Source organism: Cryptomeria japonica, unplaced genomic scaffold, assembly GCF_030272615.1.
Source record: "Cryptomeria japonica unplaced genomic scaffold, Sugi_1.0 HiC_scaffold_425, whole genome shotgun sequence".
Classification (NCBI taxonomy): domain Eukaryota; kingdom Viridiplantae; phylum Streptophyta; class Pinopsida; order Cupressales; family Cupressaceae; genus Cryptomeria; species Cryptomeria japonica.
Genome location: NW_026729245.1, coordinates 36,345 through 55,201, shown reverse-complemented (window position 1 = coordinate 55,201; position 18,857 = coordinate 36,345). Strand labels below are relative to the sequence as shown.

At 39.2% G+C, this 18,857-nt stretch overlaps 1 protein-coding gene across 1 annotated transcript; it reads left to right on the top strand.

Annotated features, from left to right (window-relative positions):
- The first annotated feature begins 5,911 nt into the window (after nt 1-5,911).
- On the top strand, nt 5,912-6,964 carry LOC131045889 (pathogenesis-related thaumatin-like protein 3.8). Its single transcript, XM_057979554.2, has 2 exons — nt 5,912-6,030; nt 6,130-6,964. The coding sequence occupies exons 1-2, from the start codon at nt 5,964-5,966 to the stop codon at nt 6,738-6,740; spliced, it is 678 nt and encodes a 225-aa protein (XP_057835537.1). The 5' UTR covers nt 5,912-5,963; the 3' UTR covers nt 6,741-6,964.
- Nucleotides 6,965-18,857: the final 11,893 nt, after the last annotated feature.

Sequence of the window (18,857 nt, the reverse complement as noted above, 5' to 3'; positions counted from 1 at the left end):
GGTCGTATGACCCCAAACGAAGCCTCTGAAGTTGCAAAATTGGGGATTACACAGGTACAGTCATCAAAATTTGAAAATTCTGAAAAATATATCCATTAAAATAAGAAACTTCCTCTACCACTGTGAAGAGCACAAAATTCTAGCCCATTTCAAAATAAAATGCACCAAAAAAGGAGCCAAAATGAGAAAGTTATAGCCATTTGAAGTTGAACTGCAAATGCAAGGGGTAGAATTTTTTTCCAAAATGTTGATGTAATGCTGACATCAAAATTTCAATGTGTTAAATTTGACAGCCGTCTTCCCATCAAAATGGTCTCCGCACCCCTTGTCCGGGTTGCACAGATGATGACATCGGCAATACGAAAGATGATGCATGGCTTGCTGACTGAGCTGTATGGAATTCGACGTGGCGTGCCTAGTTGAATAGGCGAAATTTTTTCCTTCACCAAATATGGCCGAGTTTATACTGAAAATTTATGCAAATGGTCTCTCGAACTCAACCATGATGTCCAAATTGTTGTAGGACGCCCCCAAAAATGTAGATTCCCAAATCCAAAAATTGAAGCCTCCAAAATATCTCAAAAAGACTAATCAGTGAAGCCCTCTAGGCTCTGATAACATGTGAGATTTTTTGAAGATCAAGAGATCAATGAAAAGTACAAAATATTGATAGGAATAAAATCTATCAAGATGAAAATACTGAACAACTAGATCATCAAGTTACATACAATATAGATGAGCCTTCTTACAGAGGCAAGGCTAGGAGACAACAGAGCACAATGATGTCATGTGGCTCAATGAGATGCAAGGGTAGGTAGGATAAATAGTAAAATATTTTACATGAGGTGGATCACCCACTGAAGGTGGAATTATCACTCCACAATAAGTGGATATGATAATTAAAAACAAGATCACACCATAAAAGGTGGAAATTCTCCTATGTACACACTCCCAATGTAGCACATCTCCCTACGTGTCTCATATAAAAACTACTATGATATGCATGTACCTAAGTAAACTTAAGTAAAGTGTAATTATATCCAAATGAATAAATAATTACACCAACAATAAAAAAAACATAAGACATTTATCCATAGTCTCAACCACTTTATTGTATTAATAATGCACTGAGCAAAAAGAATAAGATGTGACATCCTTCCCCACTAGGAAGATACATCATCCAAAACTTATTATAAAAATACTAAAACAATAAATATAGTAGACCAATGCAAATGTCAAAGTATCACACTAAGCAAAACAAAGTACCATAATTTAAGTTCTCAAATGAGGATAAGAACAATATATATCCTCTATATTCTCCCATGTGTCACTATCCACAAATACTTTATCCCATTAGACCTTATATTGAATAATAATCTATTACACAACTTAACATCATTCCAATCTAGAATTTGAATGGGCTCTGCCAGCACCACTCTTGGATACCAAATCTATAAAGCATGCCAATCAAGTATATGAGTAGCATCAAGATGATGTTTCTTAAGCATAGATGCATGAAATATATTATGGATATGATTAAAGATCATTATATTAGATAAAGTCTATATGTAGCTACAGTCATTACTTCTGACACATCAAATAGACCTACAAATCTAGGTGCTAGTTTGGCTAATTTTTCCAATGATATAGAAATCTTATGAGGTTTAACCCTCAAAAAGACTTTGTTTTGAAAGTCCTATTCTTACGTGCATAGCTCTTCTATTTTTTTTCTACCTTCTTTAACCACCCCTTGGTCAATCTCATTTCATCATGCATCTCCTAAGAATATTTGAACCAATTCCAATCTTGTATTCAACTAGATATCCAAAATGATATGTGTACAATACTTTCATCCATAAAGAGCTTTAAATGGTGTCATACCAAAGATGCATGATAGGAGTTATTATATGCAAAATCTTCCAATGGAAGATACTCCTCCAACCTAGACTATTAATCCATGAAATACATCCTAAGCAGGTCTTCGACTACTTGCTTCACTATCTTTGTTTGTCAAACTAAAATTCAATATTGTCCCAAATATTTCATTCAATATTTTCCAAAATCTAGAAATTATATGAGTATCTCATTTTGATATGATCATCTCAAGTACTCAATTCAAATGCAATATCTCTCAGAAAAACTTCTTAGCTGAAGTAAACAATCCATACTTAAAAATCCTTTGGGTGAAGTACGCTACCTTGGTCAACTTATCCACAATTACCAAAATGACATCATGTTTATTCTTTGATATAGGCAACCCTTAAATAAAATCCATGCTAATAACTTGTCATTTATATTCAAGTATGTCATGTGACTATACAAACCTACTAGGTGTACATGCTTAGTCTTGGCTTGTTTGCAGTCCAATCATCAAGCTACAAATTCAATCTCATCCTTCTCAATTCTTGGCTAAAAATATACAGATCTCAATTTTCCTACCATCTTGGCTATTCCTAGGCACCTTGAATAAGGTGTGTTGTGGATCTCCTCTAACATCAACCTCCTCGAATCCCTAAGTTTAGAATGTACATTCTCCCTTGGTAGCTTAATAATCTATCTAACTAAAAAAAATATCTATTAAATCGATGGTCCAATGGGTTTTTCTCTACATCTTTCTCCATCATGGAATAATCTCTTTGAAGATTATGAACCACTTTCTTGAATTAGACCTTTTAGTAATAATGGCTGCTAGATGCATTCTTCTACTAAGAGAATCTATTTCTCTATGTTTCATCTCCTTGTAGCAATCATGTTTGCACTCCAATCATCAAGCTACAAATTCAATCTCATCCCTCTCGAGTCTTGGCTAAAAATATAAAGATCTCAATTTTCCTACCATGGTGTGTTGTGGATCTCCTCTAACATCAACTTCCTCAAATTCCTAAGTTTAGATTGTACATTCTCCCTTGGTATCTTAATAATAAAATCTAACTAAAACAAATATCTATTAAATCGATGATCCAAGGGGTTTTTCTCTACATCTTTCTCCATCGTGGAATAATCTCTTTGAAGACTACAAACCACTTTCTCAAATTATAGCTTGTAGTAATCATGGCTGCTAGATGCCTTCTTCTACTAAGAGCATCTATTTCTCTATGTTTCATCTCCTTAATGTATTCAATCCTAAATTTATATTCAGTAAGAAACTATATCTATCTATTTTTGTGAGCATTGAGATTGGGTTGAGTAAATATATATTTAAGGCCTAGGTCGTCCATCTTCAATTCAAAAGGCTTACCCAAAATATAGTGCCTCCACATCTAAAGCACATGAATTATGGCTACTAACTCTAGGTCATGGGATGCATAGTTCACCTTATATTATTTCAACTTCCTAGAATAATAGGCAACAACTTGCCCATTCTGCATTAGCACTCCTCCTACACCTTATCCTTATGCATTTTGTTATCACCATGAATTACCCATTTGGATTATGTACAATCAATATACGATTTGAAATGAGCTTCTTCAAAAATTGGAAAGCTTGGTCACACTTCTCATTCCACTCAAACCTTTTCCCTTTCTATGGAGTGAAGTGATTGGTGCTACAATTTTAGAAAATCCTTATACAAACTTCTTGTAGTATCTTGCAAGTCCCATGAAGCTCTAGATTTTAGTTACATTATATGGTGTAGGCAACCCCACGATTGCTTTTATTTTCTCTAGATCAACTACAATCTCTCCCATTGAAATCATAAGGTGTAGATAATTCACCTTGTCCTTGTAGAAAGTACACTTGAATAGCTTACCAAAGATCTTATTCTCCCTTAGGAATTGTAAAACTATCCTCAATCTCTTGATGCAATGTTCAATAGATTCATGAAAGTTGTAGCATTATTTGACTCGAATGACACTAATGTGAAATCGTAGTAGCCATAATAAGTCCTAAAAGCTATCTTTTAAATATCCTCTTCCTTAATCCTCAATTTGTGGTAGCCATATCTAAGGGACCTATCTTAGATAATATTATAGATCCTCTCATCTGATCAAAGAGATCATTAATCCTTCATAGGGGATACCCATTCTTGACTTTTACTTTGTTCAACATCCCATAGTCAATACACAAGCACAAGGTCCCATTATTTTTCTTCACAAAAATGAGCAGTCCACTGCATGGAGATAGACTAGGTCTAATAATCCCTTGGTTCAAAAACTCCTGCAACTGTGACTTCAATTCATACACCATAATGCATTTCACCCAATAAACCTCTCTTGTATGATGAGGGTGGATTTTATAAAAAATGATAATGTGGTTGCTTAAACCATTAGCACGACATTGTAGTGACGGCAATTGATTACTAGTAATGGTTCCCTAAAGAATCTATTTATAAAGATGTAGGATTGTTGATCAGTAATGGAGATCTAATAAGATATCAAAAATCAAGATCGAGTTGTTAAAGTGATTATGAGGTAAATGGTGGAGGATAATTAGTATTTTTAAATGATTTTGAGGGATGGTTGTAAAATGGTTACGAAATGAGTGGAGAGGAATAAAATAATTTTTTAATTCTTTTATATTTATTTTTGGTGCTTATGTGGGGACTTTTAGTCAATTTTATTTGTTGGATTTTTTGTGGATGGGACATTAAATAGGAATTGGGACTCCAAAATTTGTGTTAAGACATAGGGAAATGGATTAGAACTTAAGGAAAATTAGGAATAATTTGTATAATAGGATGAAGACATAACAATGAATTACTTACATTTAGGAAATAATCAATATTAAATTAATTGATAGCTATCTATTGTGATATTTATTGTGTAATATCTTTGAAAAACATCAATAATGCATGGAAATATCTTCAAGGTTGTTTCGTTCTTATTAGATCAACAGTTTATTTTTATAGTGACACACCCATAAAATTCTTGAAAACTAGTAATATCATGTAAATGTATTATCAAATGACTCAAGCACAAATATTTATGTCCATAGTAACAATACACTATATAAAATGACTATAGAAAATAGAAATGTACAAAATATTATTACTAATTATCCCTCATCCTCCATACATTTCATTAGAAAAACATATGTCAATATAATTAACTAAATTTAACATGCATTGTCAAGCCTTTAGAAATTCGCGTAACTTTAGGATATTGAAAATCAGAGATCAGTGCTTTGAATACAAATAAATAGATTTTGATGATGCACAAAATGTCAAGCCTGAGATAACAGAAATCTAATTGTTGATGACCATTCGAATTTTAAAAGACTCGGGCTCTCATAGGATAGTCCGGTCGTGGCTTCTTTGCTTCTACCATAGCACGTGGAGTTCTCTTCTCCGTATAAACAACTAAACTCCTCCTTCAATACTCAATGTATCCATCTATCCGAAACATACTGGAAAAAATCAGCTTTGAGCGGTCTATATTATTAAAATTAATTGTGAAATATTTTTTTTTATCAATGTTTGGAATAATATTCTGTCTCATTATCAGAATATACTGTACTGAGTCAGAATTCTTATCCATGATCTATTGTCGGAATGTAGAAAGTCAAGATTTATACTATATGTTCCAAAACGTTGATGACTCTTCGCATCTTGATTGAAAATATTTACACAGTAAAATCTAAAATCTTTCAAAGAAAAGTTTGAATGTGACCAGGGTTGCCGTAACATACATCGCTTCTCAACCTAGGATTAGGCTTCCTTGGTAACAGTTCATATTCATTCAATCCAGGCTGTATAATGCCAACAGTTTCAGATCTTGCGCTTCTTGTAGATGTTCTGGTCGCATCTTCATATAAAACCTAGACAAATTAAAAAAAGACAAATTGGGAAAAGAAAAACTATAAAAGGACAAGAGGGCTTTCGTGTGATATACGGCTCTTAAAGTCGGGTCTTTGCTTCTTTGCTTCCTTCTTACCTTCGTAGGAGGTGGAGCTCTCTATATAAGTGACATACCCCTCCTTGTATCTTCATTCAGTCTTTGCTGTATGCGATATAGATACTACTTATAATGGCAAAAGTATCAGATCTTGCGCTCCTTCTTGTGGCTGGAATGGCCATATCTCTTTACATTCAAGGTAAGCTGTCATAGTAACATAATGCGTGTTGTATGAGGTTGAATAGTATAAACATTTCCAAGGCTAACAATAATAGTATGTGTGTATTATTTGTCACAGAGGCGAGAGCAGTTAAGTTTGATATAAAGAACCAGTGCGGGTACACAGTGTGGGCGGCGGGATTACCCGGAGGAGGGCAGCAGCTGACCCAGGGTCAGACATGGACGGTTAATTTGGCGGCGGGGACACAGTCGGCAAGATTCTGGGGTCGAACCGGCTGCTCTTTCGATGCGAGCGGCAAAGGAACCTGTCAAACCGGTGACTGCGGCGGCCAACTGAGCTGCACAGTCTCGGGAGCTGTTCCCGCCACGCTGGCCGAGTACACTCAGAGCGACCAGGACTATTACGACGTGTCGCTAGTGGACGGCTTCAATATTCCTCTTTCCATCAACCCTACCAATGCACAGTGCACTGCCCCTGCATGCAAAGCCGACGTGAACGCTGTGTGCCCTGCTGAATTGAAGGTTGCCGGCGGATGCAAGAGTGCCTGCGTTGCCTTTCAAACAGACCAGTATTGCTGCACTGGCAGCTATACCAACAGCTGTCCTGCGACAAACTACTCAATGATATTCAAGCAGCAGTGCCCTCAGGCCTACAGTTATGCCAAGGACGATACGGCCACATTCGCTTGCCCCTCCGGTACAGACTACACTATTGTATTCTGTCCCTAGATATATATAGGATTATGTTTGTGTGTGGACTAATATATTAATAAGTGTTGTCATCTTCGTATTGACACTGTGGTGTAGCCGCGTAGGCCGTTGCAACGCTCACCACTTATTATCAATAAAACATTGCTGTCATTTTACCAGTAATGAGAGAAGCGTAATTCACACGCAATACACTGTTCCGAGAGAATATTAAAAATAAATATATACTTTGATATTTTATTTTCTTTATATTTAAAAATTAGGTGTCATATATTTTCTTAAAGACTTGTTTCATAGCTAAGATATGAGATGCTTCTCCTCCTATTGTCATTATGACAGGTTACGCCTATTACTATAATCATATGATTATTTATAAAAATTTTAACATATAAATTAATAAAAATATTGGTAAAACTATTTTGTTGAAAGAACATAAAGTTATTTGTTTAAATGGAATATACATTCTTAATTGTATATCTTTGTATATTTTTTGTCACATAAAATTCAATAATGATAATTGTGTCTTCTATTGGATAGGGTTCTTAACGTTATACAAGATAATCTACTATAGAGGATAAAATAGTTATTGTAAAAAATGGTGTACATGCACTCCAATATTTTCACAATCAATTTGTACCTTATACTAGATGTTTAGATAGGAGTTCCTCAATTGTAAATTATTCAAAAAGGAAGGTTGCTAGTCTAACACATCTATGTGCAAGGAGCATCATTTGTATTTATTTTGGAGTTAAAAAGTGAATAATAATATTTACGCATTTTATGGGTACAAAAGAAACAATTATTTATATGCATTTTATGGCTGCATAATGAAAATATAATGTATGTCCATTTTGTTGGTACAAAATAGATTACTAATGTTAGAATATTACCGATGCAAAATAGAACTATGTTCATGCATTTCTGAGCATATAGTGAAATAGTTGTGAGTATGAATCTTGTTTGCACAAGAAAATGATCATTGTATGAATTTTGAGTGTATAACAAGATTTCCTTGCATGTGTTTGTCCAAGGTTATAAAAGAGATTGAATTGGAGTACTAAGGTGTTGTGGTTTTATGAAATAGTGTGTTTTACAATATGTACATATACTAAGTGTCTATGTTTTTCTTATTGAAATGGTTTTGTTTTTTTTTAAATTAAAGTGTGTATTTTGAGATGGAAGAGCTTTGGGAATCCTTTGATGGATGTCACTAGAAAATTGTGTTTTTTTATGAAAATTTGAAAGTAAAATTTTAAATCATGATTGATACTTGATTTTTTGTTTTGTTAGTCTATGTATCTTATGCAGGTCAAGAAGATAATGCCCTCATTTATGTGTATTTTTACTATGTGAAACTCTTCTCATTCTTTTTAAGAACCAAAATAGTCAACTCGGTATTCTTTCATGTGTTAGGAAGTTTAGGAGTATTGTAAGTTTAGACAAAATGTAACCATTACTTTTCAAGTTTACATCATTTAATTATGTTTAATGAATGCTTTAATTACTTTTAATACATCAAAACCTACATACACTATGAGAGATATATGTCCTTATCCCTTTGATAAGAGTATTCCAATGCCTCCGTTTCCTGCACACTTTGTGACACCAAAATTTGACAAATATAGAGGGAGAGGAGACCCCAAGGCACATATAAGACAATTCTTCACAGCTTGCATTGAGGTAGCGGCAGAAGAAACATACTTGATGAGGTTGTTCCCACAGAGCTTAGGCGATCAAGCTATGGAATGGTTTTCTCAATTACCTCCTGGTATTAAGTCATGGGGCGACTTGGCAGAGGCATTCATTCAGCATTTCTCTTACAACATTGAAACAGATGTCTCAGTTACTACCTTGTGCAACACCAAGCAAAAAGAGGGAGAATCTTTTGCATCATTCTTACAAAGATGGAGAAATCTAGCCAGCAGATGCTCTTGCAAAATCCCACAGAAACAAATGGTAGAAATATTCACACAAAATGTTAACAAGGCTATTGGATATGATCTCAGGAAAGCTTGTTTGTCTACATTCAAAGATGTTATTGAAAAGGGCCTAGCAACAGAAAAAGTCTTAATTGAACAAGGAGTTATCAAACTATTCAAAGAAAACAAAGAGGACTTTAAAGGAAAGGATAAACCAAAATTTTGGAACAAGAACAAGAACACAGTTAATGATGGTGTTGTTGATGCCAACACAGTGAGACCCAAGTTTTTTTTTTCTGGATCAAGTTCTACCAACAATCAAGTGAACAATCAAACAACTTCTAAACCTCGAAGGAAGTACACTCCATTGGGAGAACCACTTGAATCAGTATTCAAAAAGCTTGTGGCAAACAAAGTGATCACAGTTCCTGATTTTCCTCCATATGAACCAAAGGTCAAACCAAATTGGTGGAATGATGATGAGTATTGTGAGTTTCATAAGAGCAAGGGTCATAAGACAAGTAATTGCCATCGATTGAAGAACATTGTGCAAGATCTCATTGATAGAGGAGATATTGAGATTGAGGGACATTCATCTAACCAAGAACATGAGGTGTTTAAGGAACCATTCCCAAAACATGACAAAGGAAAAGGCAAAGTCACAGATGATCAAGCCAATTACACTAGAGCACCTTACAATTATGATTCTACTATCAATCACATCTCGATGGACAATCATATCTCTACTATTACTATCAAGAACAAAAATCCTGAGAATCCTTCTCAGAGACCCAAGATTGTCCTAAAGGGTGTTGGCTCTTCGTCTGAATCTACCTCTGAATGTCATGTTACAACTCGTCGAGGTAAAATCATGTTGCCAGGTGCCTCCACTAAGAATACCAATCCTTCATCAATCAAACCTGAGTACGACCTTGTAGAACAATTAGGGAAGACACCTGCGCTCATCTCCATTCTTGAGCTCTTACGTATATCCCCTGCACATAAAGCCATCCTTGACAAAATCTTGAGAGACACTACTGTCCCTACTGATCTGAACGTGGACCAGTTTCAAGCCATGGTGGGATACCTATCCGTTCCGCACTCCCTCACATTCACAGAAGCCGATGATGCCTCCATAAGTCAGCCACATAATGCACCTTTACACATTGAAGCCTTCATACATAAACATCGAATAAAGCGAGTCCTGATAGATGGAGGAGCAGGTCTAAATATTTGTACATTGAGCACCATCAGACAATTGGGATATTCTGACAAAGCTGTGAATTCTACAAACCAAATCACCATCAAGGCTTATGATGATGAAGAGCGTTCATCCAAGGGCACAGTTACCTTACCACTAAGAATCGGGCCAGTCACAAAGGATGTGGTTTGTCAAGTCCTAGATCTAGATCTCACATATAACATATTGCTAGGACGTCCTTGGATTCATGAAATGAGGGCAGTCCCATCAACATATCATCAATGCATTAAGTTTCCTCATAATGGAGTCGAGGTAACAGTCAATGGTGATCCAAATCCATTCATATATTGCAATAACTTGAGATCACATACTGAGACTATCATTCCTAGTAACCGTGAGGCTACTCTCTCTTCGGCATACATTGACCCTGAGTCATTAAAACCCTCGACATCTAAACAAGGTGAACTTAGAGGTAAGTTTCAAGACAAAGGCATGGGAGAATACACTTTGAATCAGACAATGTTTTTATGACAAGTCATGAGCTCTCCAAAAGAATATGGGAGGCCACATCCTAACAAGCAAATCTCCATCATGATACTCAGATGGGATCCTACCATCTTTCAAAGATGGGGCGAACTAGAAGAAGAAAATTTATATAAAATGCTCTATAGAGACATTGAAGAGGACACGCAAGATCAAATTATTATACCATGTGAGAACTATGGCAAAGGCTTCAAAATTCTGCAAAGATTTGGGTATGATGGAAAAAGCCCTCTCGAGTTACGCAAAGAAGGTGTCATGGAGCCCTTACAACCTGAGCTAACTACAAGAAGGGAACGCTCCAAGGGACTTGGTTTTCTGAATTCCAAGATTCATAATAAAAGAACAAAAGAGGCATGGAAAATCAAAGTGGCCGAAGTTCAACAAGAGGATTATTATTCCACAGATTCTAATAAGTGGGAATGGGGTTCAGACAAATCCTCCAGTGACTATGAGCTCACTGAGACATTCAGAGAGCCAGATGAACCTACAGAGGAGGAGGAATTTTACAAAAAGTTCAGAGTTGGTCAAGAACCAACCCATAAGGATCCCGCACAATCTTCGTTTCAAGGTCCTAGGTTGAAATCGCATAGGATGAGGACACCTGTCCCAGAAGGCACTACTAGTGATGACAATTTGAATTCACTCACGATCGAAACTGATGAGGAGAGTGCCATCGATGACCTCAACGATTGCCTTGACATACCTGAATATAACCACATCTTCACTCTTTGTCCAGCAAACTCTAAAAACACTAATGACCTTCCCCTTGTTCACCCCCAACTCATTGACTGGAATCATGAAGGACCAGCACAATTTGATACATTTCAAAATGACGAAGCTATTGTCGACTATCTTGGCATTCGAGATGATCTTCCCCCTGGAGACCACAAAGCAGGATACACCATAGAACTCAACAACATGGCATACTTCGGTGAGGGTGTCGGGCCTTCTAGTCGCAAAAATGTGAAAATAAGAACAAAACAAGGGTCTTATGGCGAAAACCACACTGTGGTGCTATCTGACTCCAAAAAAGTAAAAAGAAAGGACGTATCTGAGGGTGAAAACCTCTCTGAGGCACCCGAAGATGGAAGGCTCGACATTCTCCCAGCGTCATATGAGGAAAAGTCATCCATGCTGATAGAGGAAACTATAAAGACAAACATTGGTACGGAAGAAGTTCCACACAACATATTCTTAGCTCAATCTTTGATAGAGTCCGAAAAGGCAAAATTCATAAGCTTCTTTAAGGAACGACAAATCAACTTTGCATGGTCATACACTGATATGCCTGGATTGGATCCGGATTTGGTAATGCATCATTTGACAGTCAAACCGGGGGCAAAGCCAGTAAAGCAGAAATTAAGGAAAATGCACCCACAAGTGGCATTACTAGTCAAAGCAGAGCTGGAGAAATTATTGGATGTCGGATTCATACGCCCAATTGATTATCCCGAATGGATTTCCAATTTAGTACCTATCAGCAAACCAGATCGCAGTATCCGAATATGTACAGACTTCAGAGATATCAACAAAGCTTGTCCGAAAGATGACTTCCCATTACCAAACATTGACTTGATCGTTGATCTCACAGCAGGTCATGAAATGCTATCTTTAATGGACGGATTTTTTGGATATAATCAAATCAGGATTGCGCCTGAAGATCAACATAAAACATCATTCACTTGTCCATGGGGAACCTTCTGTTGGAATGTCATGCCTTTTGGGCTGAAAAATGCAGGCGCTACTTATCAAAGAGTGATGACCACTATTTTTCATGATCTCATGCACATAACAGTGGAAGATTATGTTGATGATCTCTTGGGAAAATCAATAGACAGAGATACACACTTGGACATACTTTCAGTTGTCTTTGATCGGCTGGAAAAATACAAAGTAAGATTAAATCCAAAGAAATGTGTCTTTGGAGTAACCTCAGGGAAGCTCCTAGGATTCATTGTGTCTAAAAGAGGAATTGAGGCCGATCCAGCAAAAGTCAAGGCTATCTTGAACATGCCGCCACCGAGGAACATCAGTCAACTTTGATCTTTACAAGGGAGACTCCAATCCATATGAAGATTCATAGCGCAACTTGCAGATAAGTGTAATCCTTTCCAGCACCTGCTACACAAAAACATCAAGTTCAAATGGGATGAGAACTGTCAACAGGCATTTCAGGCGCTCAAAGATTATCTTTTGAACCCACCAGTTTTGATGCCACCAATTCCAGATCAACCTTTGTTACTCTACATATCAGCTACTCCAACGACACTGGAGGCATTCTTAGCACAACAAATACCTGACGGCAAGGAAAAAGCAGTATACTATATCAGTCGCACACTGGTGGGATATGAGCTAAATTACACACCAATCAAGCGTGCCTGTCTCACTGTGGTCTTTGCTTCACTAAAATTACGTCATTATATGCTCACTCACAAGACTAAGTTGATTGCCAGAATTGATCCACTAAAATATCTTCTCAACAAAGCTACACTTACTGGGCGGCTGGCCAAGTGGGTAATGATTCTGAGTGAATTTGACATCGAGTACGTAGACAGAAAAGCAATAAAAGGACAAGCAATTGCAGATCAATTGGCAGATGCTTCCATGATAGATGATGTTCCTCTACAGTCAGAATTTCCAGATGAAGCAATTTTAACAATATCACATGTGAAGCCATGGCAACTATACTTTGATGGCTCATACACACAGCATGGAGCAGGAGCGGGTATACTCTTTATAACTCCTCAAGGTGATTCTATACCAAAATCATACCGCTTATCATTTCCTTGCACCAACAATATAGCAGAATATGAGGCATTAACAACTGGATTAAGAATTGCAGTTCAGTGGAAGATCCAGGAACTTCGTGTTTTTGGGGATTCTCAACTTGTCATCCATCAAGCAACTGATGATTACCAAACAAAATATGAAAAGCTAATGCCTTACAAACAACTGGTAGATGATTTGAAACAACACTTCACAAAGATAGATTTTGAGCAGATACCAAGAGAACAGAATCGTGCTGCAGATGCCATGGCTACGATTGCTTCGCTCATTGATCTACCACAAAATGAGACCTGCTATGAGTTCCTGGTAGATAATCTCCTGATTCCTTCATATGAGATCACTCCTACAGAAATGATATGTGTTGTTGGTCCTGAATCCCAGTTATATGGTTCCATATTCACATACCTTCGCGACAATATCTTACCTCCCGATCTATCGAACAACCAACGCCGCACTTTCATTCGCCAATCCTCTCGATACGTCATTCTAGCTGATATCCTATACCGACGAGGTCTAGATGGCACCCTTCTTAGATGTTTAGAGAGTGACGAAGCTCAGATTGCGTTACGAGAAGTGCATGAAGGGATATGTGGTCTGCACACTAGTGGTCCTACCTTGGCCAAGAAACTCATCAGGACTGGATATTACTGGCCTACTATGGAAAAAGACTCATATCAGTTTGTCAAGAAGTGTAAGCAGTGTCAAATTCATGGAGACCTCATACACGCACCAGCACAAGAACTACAACCACTTGCATCTCCTTGGCCCTTTTGTCAGTGGGGACTCGATCTCATAGGCAAGATTCACCCTCCTTCTTCCAACGGTCATAAATTCATTATCACAGCCACAGAGTATTTCACAAAGTGGATTGAAGTCGTGCCTCTCACACAAGTTACTGGGAAACAAATCGCTACCTTCATTTTGAACTACATCATTTGCCGATATGGGATTCCTACTTCCATTATTACTGATAACGGGCGTCCCTTCAAAAATCAGAATGTTCGTGAACTCTGTGACCGCTTCCATATCTCTCATCGTTTCTCCACACCATATTACCCCCAAGGTAATGGCCAAGCTGAGGCATCTAACAAAACAATTCTCAAAATCCTTAAAAAGACAGTCGACGACGCTAGCCGTAACTGGCATATCCAACTCAATCCTGCACTTTGGGCCTACCGTACAAGTGTCCGCACACCTACAGGAGCTACATCTTACTCACTTGTCTACGGCGCTGAAGCCATCTTGCCTATTGAGGTCGAGTTACCTTCTCTATGGGTCTCCTTGAGAAACATAATCAACGATGAAGATTACAGGGTCTCTCGCTTACAAGAACTAGAACTGCTGGAGGAACGAAGACACACTGCTTTTAATCATCTCAAGGCTTACCAACAAAGAATGAGTCGCAGCTACAATCACAAAGTTAAGCCTCGCACATTTGAAGTAGGTGACTTAGTCCTCAGAGAGAACCCCAAGAATCAGCAAGACAGAGATAAGAAGGGCAAGTTCGAACCAAATTGGCTTGGTCCTTACATCATCACAGCGGTATATGGATCTGGGGCATATCAGCTCTCAACTACAGAAGGTGAACCTTTGGAGGATCCTATCAACAGCATGCACCTTCGCAGGTTCTACACATAGCTCATCGGAATATCCTAATTCAAAAATACAAAAAAAATCAAAAAATTCAAAAATACAAAAAAAAAATTATAAAACAAAAAAATCGTTACTTGGTGAAAACCTGGCAAATAGGGGCCTTGTGACACAAAAAAAAAATTGAAAAAATCGAAAAAAGTAAAGAGAAATAATTTCATCCAACGGTGAAAACCACTTCGGTGGCGCCCTGGGCAAGTGCCATGGTGAAAACTGGGTCACCAGCGCCATGCGTAGAGACTTTGCTCCTCCCTCCTTCAGGATTCTCTTTCATCCTTTCACTTTGCACACACTCACGACCAATTCATCCACAATAAACTTACCCAGTCCCATCATGGCTTGTTATTGATCTACCCCAAGATTGGTTAGCCATTCATAATAAACCTCCCTTTTCGCCTCCCTTTCCATCCATAATAAATCAGATCCTATCTGTGACTACGGCCAAATTCTACGTCTAGTAATGGGTGTGGAACTGAGAACATCACATGTTTCGAGGAGTACAGTTTCTTCCAGCTTCCTTCAAGTCTATCCGTGCATAGATCCGCAATAAAGCAACATTTGCATCACAGATCCGCAATAAAGCAACATTTGCATCGAAGATCCGCAATAAAGTTTCATCTTCTCCGCAATAAAGTATCAGTTTTATGGATTCAATCAGTTTCAGATGAGAGACAATAGCAACAATAAGCTTCAACAAAATCAAATCTTTCAACAGACTCAGACAACATATGGTTCAGTGCTATCTATCCTTTTTGTGAAAGTGACCATTGTGACCACAATCGAATAAGACTTATACAAGTGACAAGAGACACTAAACTTGAGGACTACAGTGGATGTTGGTGTCGAGTCTTGGTTTTCTTTTGATTTTATCTTCTTGGTGACATGTCTTTTAGCTTTTCCAGGATGTCTTTGACTAGAGATTCTATCTCCAGGATGTCTTTGACTAGAAAGGCGAGGATGGGGTATCGTCACCTATTTGCATTTGCTGTCTGTGGATTGTCTCTTAGTAATGCTATGACTTGTCCAAGGATATGAGGACACTGTGAGTCTAGTATGAACTGGGGCATTCCTTGTTTGTGACTGTCTTATCTCCATGCAAACAGGTACAATGACTTTCTGGGTCGAACAAATGCCTCGATTGTCATAATAAAGCTCAATGATGATAACGCACAAGAAGCTCTTTCATGTTCATATCTTCTGTCTTCCATCATCCTTCTCGAGTCTGCGTAGCCCGCTATCACATGACTGAGTATAATGACACACCAAAAACATTTGCATTTCATATAGTTACACCTACATCACCACATATAAGCATTTCATACATACATATAGATATCACAATTGCATCACATCCCGCATACAACACATGTTAGCACATCTCACATTTTCATTAGGTAAATAATCATTTGCATTTTCATATTCATTTGCATTACATACATTCACATTTGCATCATGCATCACATATACAACATAAAAGAACCAAAATATATTGCATTGCATCATATTTGCATCCATATCATAAGCATCACATAAGAACATCTCATCACATAAGGTACACATGCATATAGCTGCCGCAAAAAAAAATGATGAATCATCTCATATATAATCAAAAGTGTCATGATACAATGATGTCAAAAAATCATATGGCTACAAAATCACCCGAGGGTATCTACAATACAAAAATGGTACAAATACTGATACAAGGGAGCCCTCTATGGCTATGATGAACTCCCTCCCTCGGAGCCGCCTGGCCTCGACGGACACTGAGCTATAGATGGACCTGCTCCGGGATCACCCTGCCTGTTTGGTGGTGGTGGAGGACCCATGACCCCACCACTAGATGCCTGCCTCCTACGACTCCCTCCCGTAGTCGTCGATGTACGCGATGGTCTATGGAAGCTCCTCGCCCGCTAATCCGCTGGCACTGCACCATAGTAGAGGTCCCTCCAATAACCTATCTCCTCTCCAGCTCGCAGGACATATGCGTAGCCTGCCCCTGCGTCCTCTGCCACCTGTCTCCCTGCCCTCAGAGCTGTCTCGGCCTCAGTATATCGCTGGATGGCCTAGTCCCTCTCTCGCTCTGTATCTCGGAGCCTGATCCTGAGGCAATCCCTCTCCCGCTCCAACTCCTAGATCTCGTCTGCCTGGCCCTGGCAGATCTCTCTCAGCTCTAGCAGCTCATCCTCCTCAGGATCTCCACCTTCAGCCTCTGCCTGTGGCTCCTCCTCTGCAGGTGCCTGCACCTGTGCCTCCCCCTGTACCTGTCTAGGTGCCTAAACTGGTGCCTGTCTCTGTACATGCCGAGGAACCTGTACCTGTGCCTGTACTGGAACCTGTCTCTGCACCTATCCCTGCCTCTGTCCCTATGCTACAGGTACCTACAGGGGCAATCCACCTCGACCCCTCACCACCTGGGCTGCTCCCTCCTGTCCTCCCTCCCTCCGAGGAAGACACATGGCCCCCATGCATATTTGGTGTGCTCAGTCACCAGTATCTCCAGTGCTCCTCCCCAGCCCACTGCCAACCCCCGTGTCGCCCTATCCGGACACAAGAAACCACTGATGGCTCCTCCAATAATAGCTGGTAACACTAAACCTGTCGTGGTCATGGTATCCCATGCCACGTGACCTGCTCTCATCTCCAACCCGGGATCCTGGAATACCCGTCTCAGAGCCTCCCTGTCTCCATCTCGATCATATGGAATCAGCTCTCCATCGATCGGTATGTGCAGTATCCTATAGACATCCTCGCGCGTCACTGTCATCTCCCCCATAGGTAAGTGAAACGTGCAAGTCTCGGAGTGCCATCTCTCCGCCAGTGCAGTCAGCAAACCCATGTTTGCCCGAAACTCAAGCACATATAGCACATGTCTGAGACCCATCTCCTCAATAGCAATCCTGTCCTGAATCGACAACTCTGGTCGCAATCTCTGTGTCGACGGGAATCTCTCCCGTGACTCCAGCATAGGCAGATACTCCTGCAGTCAACCAATCAATCATATCAGTTATCGTGGCATTCACTGTTTATCACATAATGCTACTTGCTATCTAAATGCATTTGGCTATCTATCCTAGTGACACTCACTGTTCATCACAAAGTGTTGCTATCTATCCTAGTAGTGCTCCCTGTTCATCACAAAGTACTACGTGTGTGACATTCCCTGTTCATCACAAAGTGTTACTCACATTCGCACTCCCTGTTCATCACAAAGTGCTGCCTATCTTGGTGCTCCCTGTTCATCACAAAGTGCCTTGATCTATCCTAGTCTTCCTAGAGGACCTGCTTGAGTGTATCCTCTCAGCAGCTTATCCAATCGACAGCGTATGTTCATCACAGAACTGCCGATTTGACCTAAAAGACCAAAACCATGCATTTTTGACACACAAACGCGCTTTAAACTCATAAACGCGCTTATAGACTGCACAAATGCGCTTCTGCAACACAGACGCGCTTTCTGAACACATACGTGCCTAAATCCTTCATAAACGCAGCCAGGGAACATAGACGCCCCTAAAAGGCACAAACGCGTCTGGAATTTGCAAACGTGCCTGCATTCATCACAAACGCGGTCCCAGGCATAGACGCGCCTGGACCCGACACAGACGCGCCTGTTGGACACAGACGCGCCTGGCAGTGACACAAATGCGGTTCTACGTTTTTGCATTTTTTCACTACCCTATTCCTAATGCATTTATTGCTACCTATTGAGTATTAATGACAAAAGTTGAAATGCGTGAAAGCACAAGGAGGTTTTCGGGTACTTACCGGCTCTCCTGCATCTGCTGGTCGCTGAAATCGGCAAACGCGGTCGAATCTATGAACGAAGGCCATCGCTGCTGACTGCTGCTGCTCTTTTCTCGCTCTGAACTATGATCTTGTAAGGGTGTAGATGACAATGAGGATGTCTTTTGCCCGTGGTCTATCTTATAGCCTACCCTAGCCCTCACCCTCATTTCCCGAGTCAGTATTCTTCATCCCGTGACTCTGTCACTTTATCCGGTCTGTCCATTCTAGCCTTTCTTTCTTATCGAGAGATTG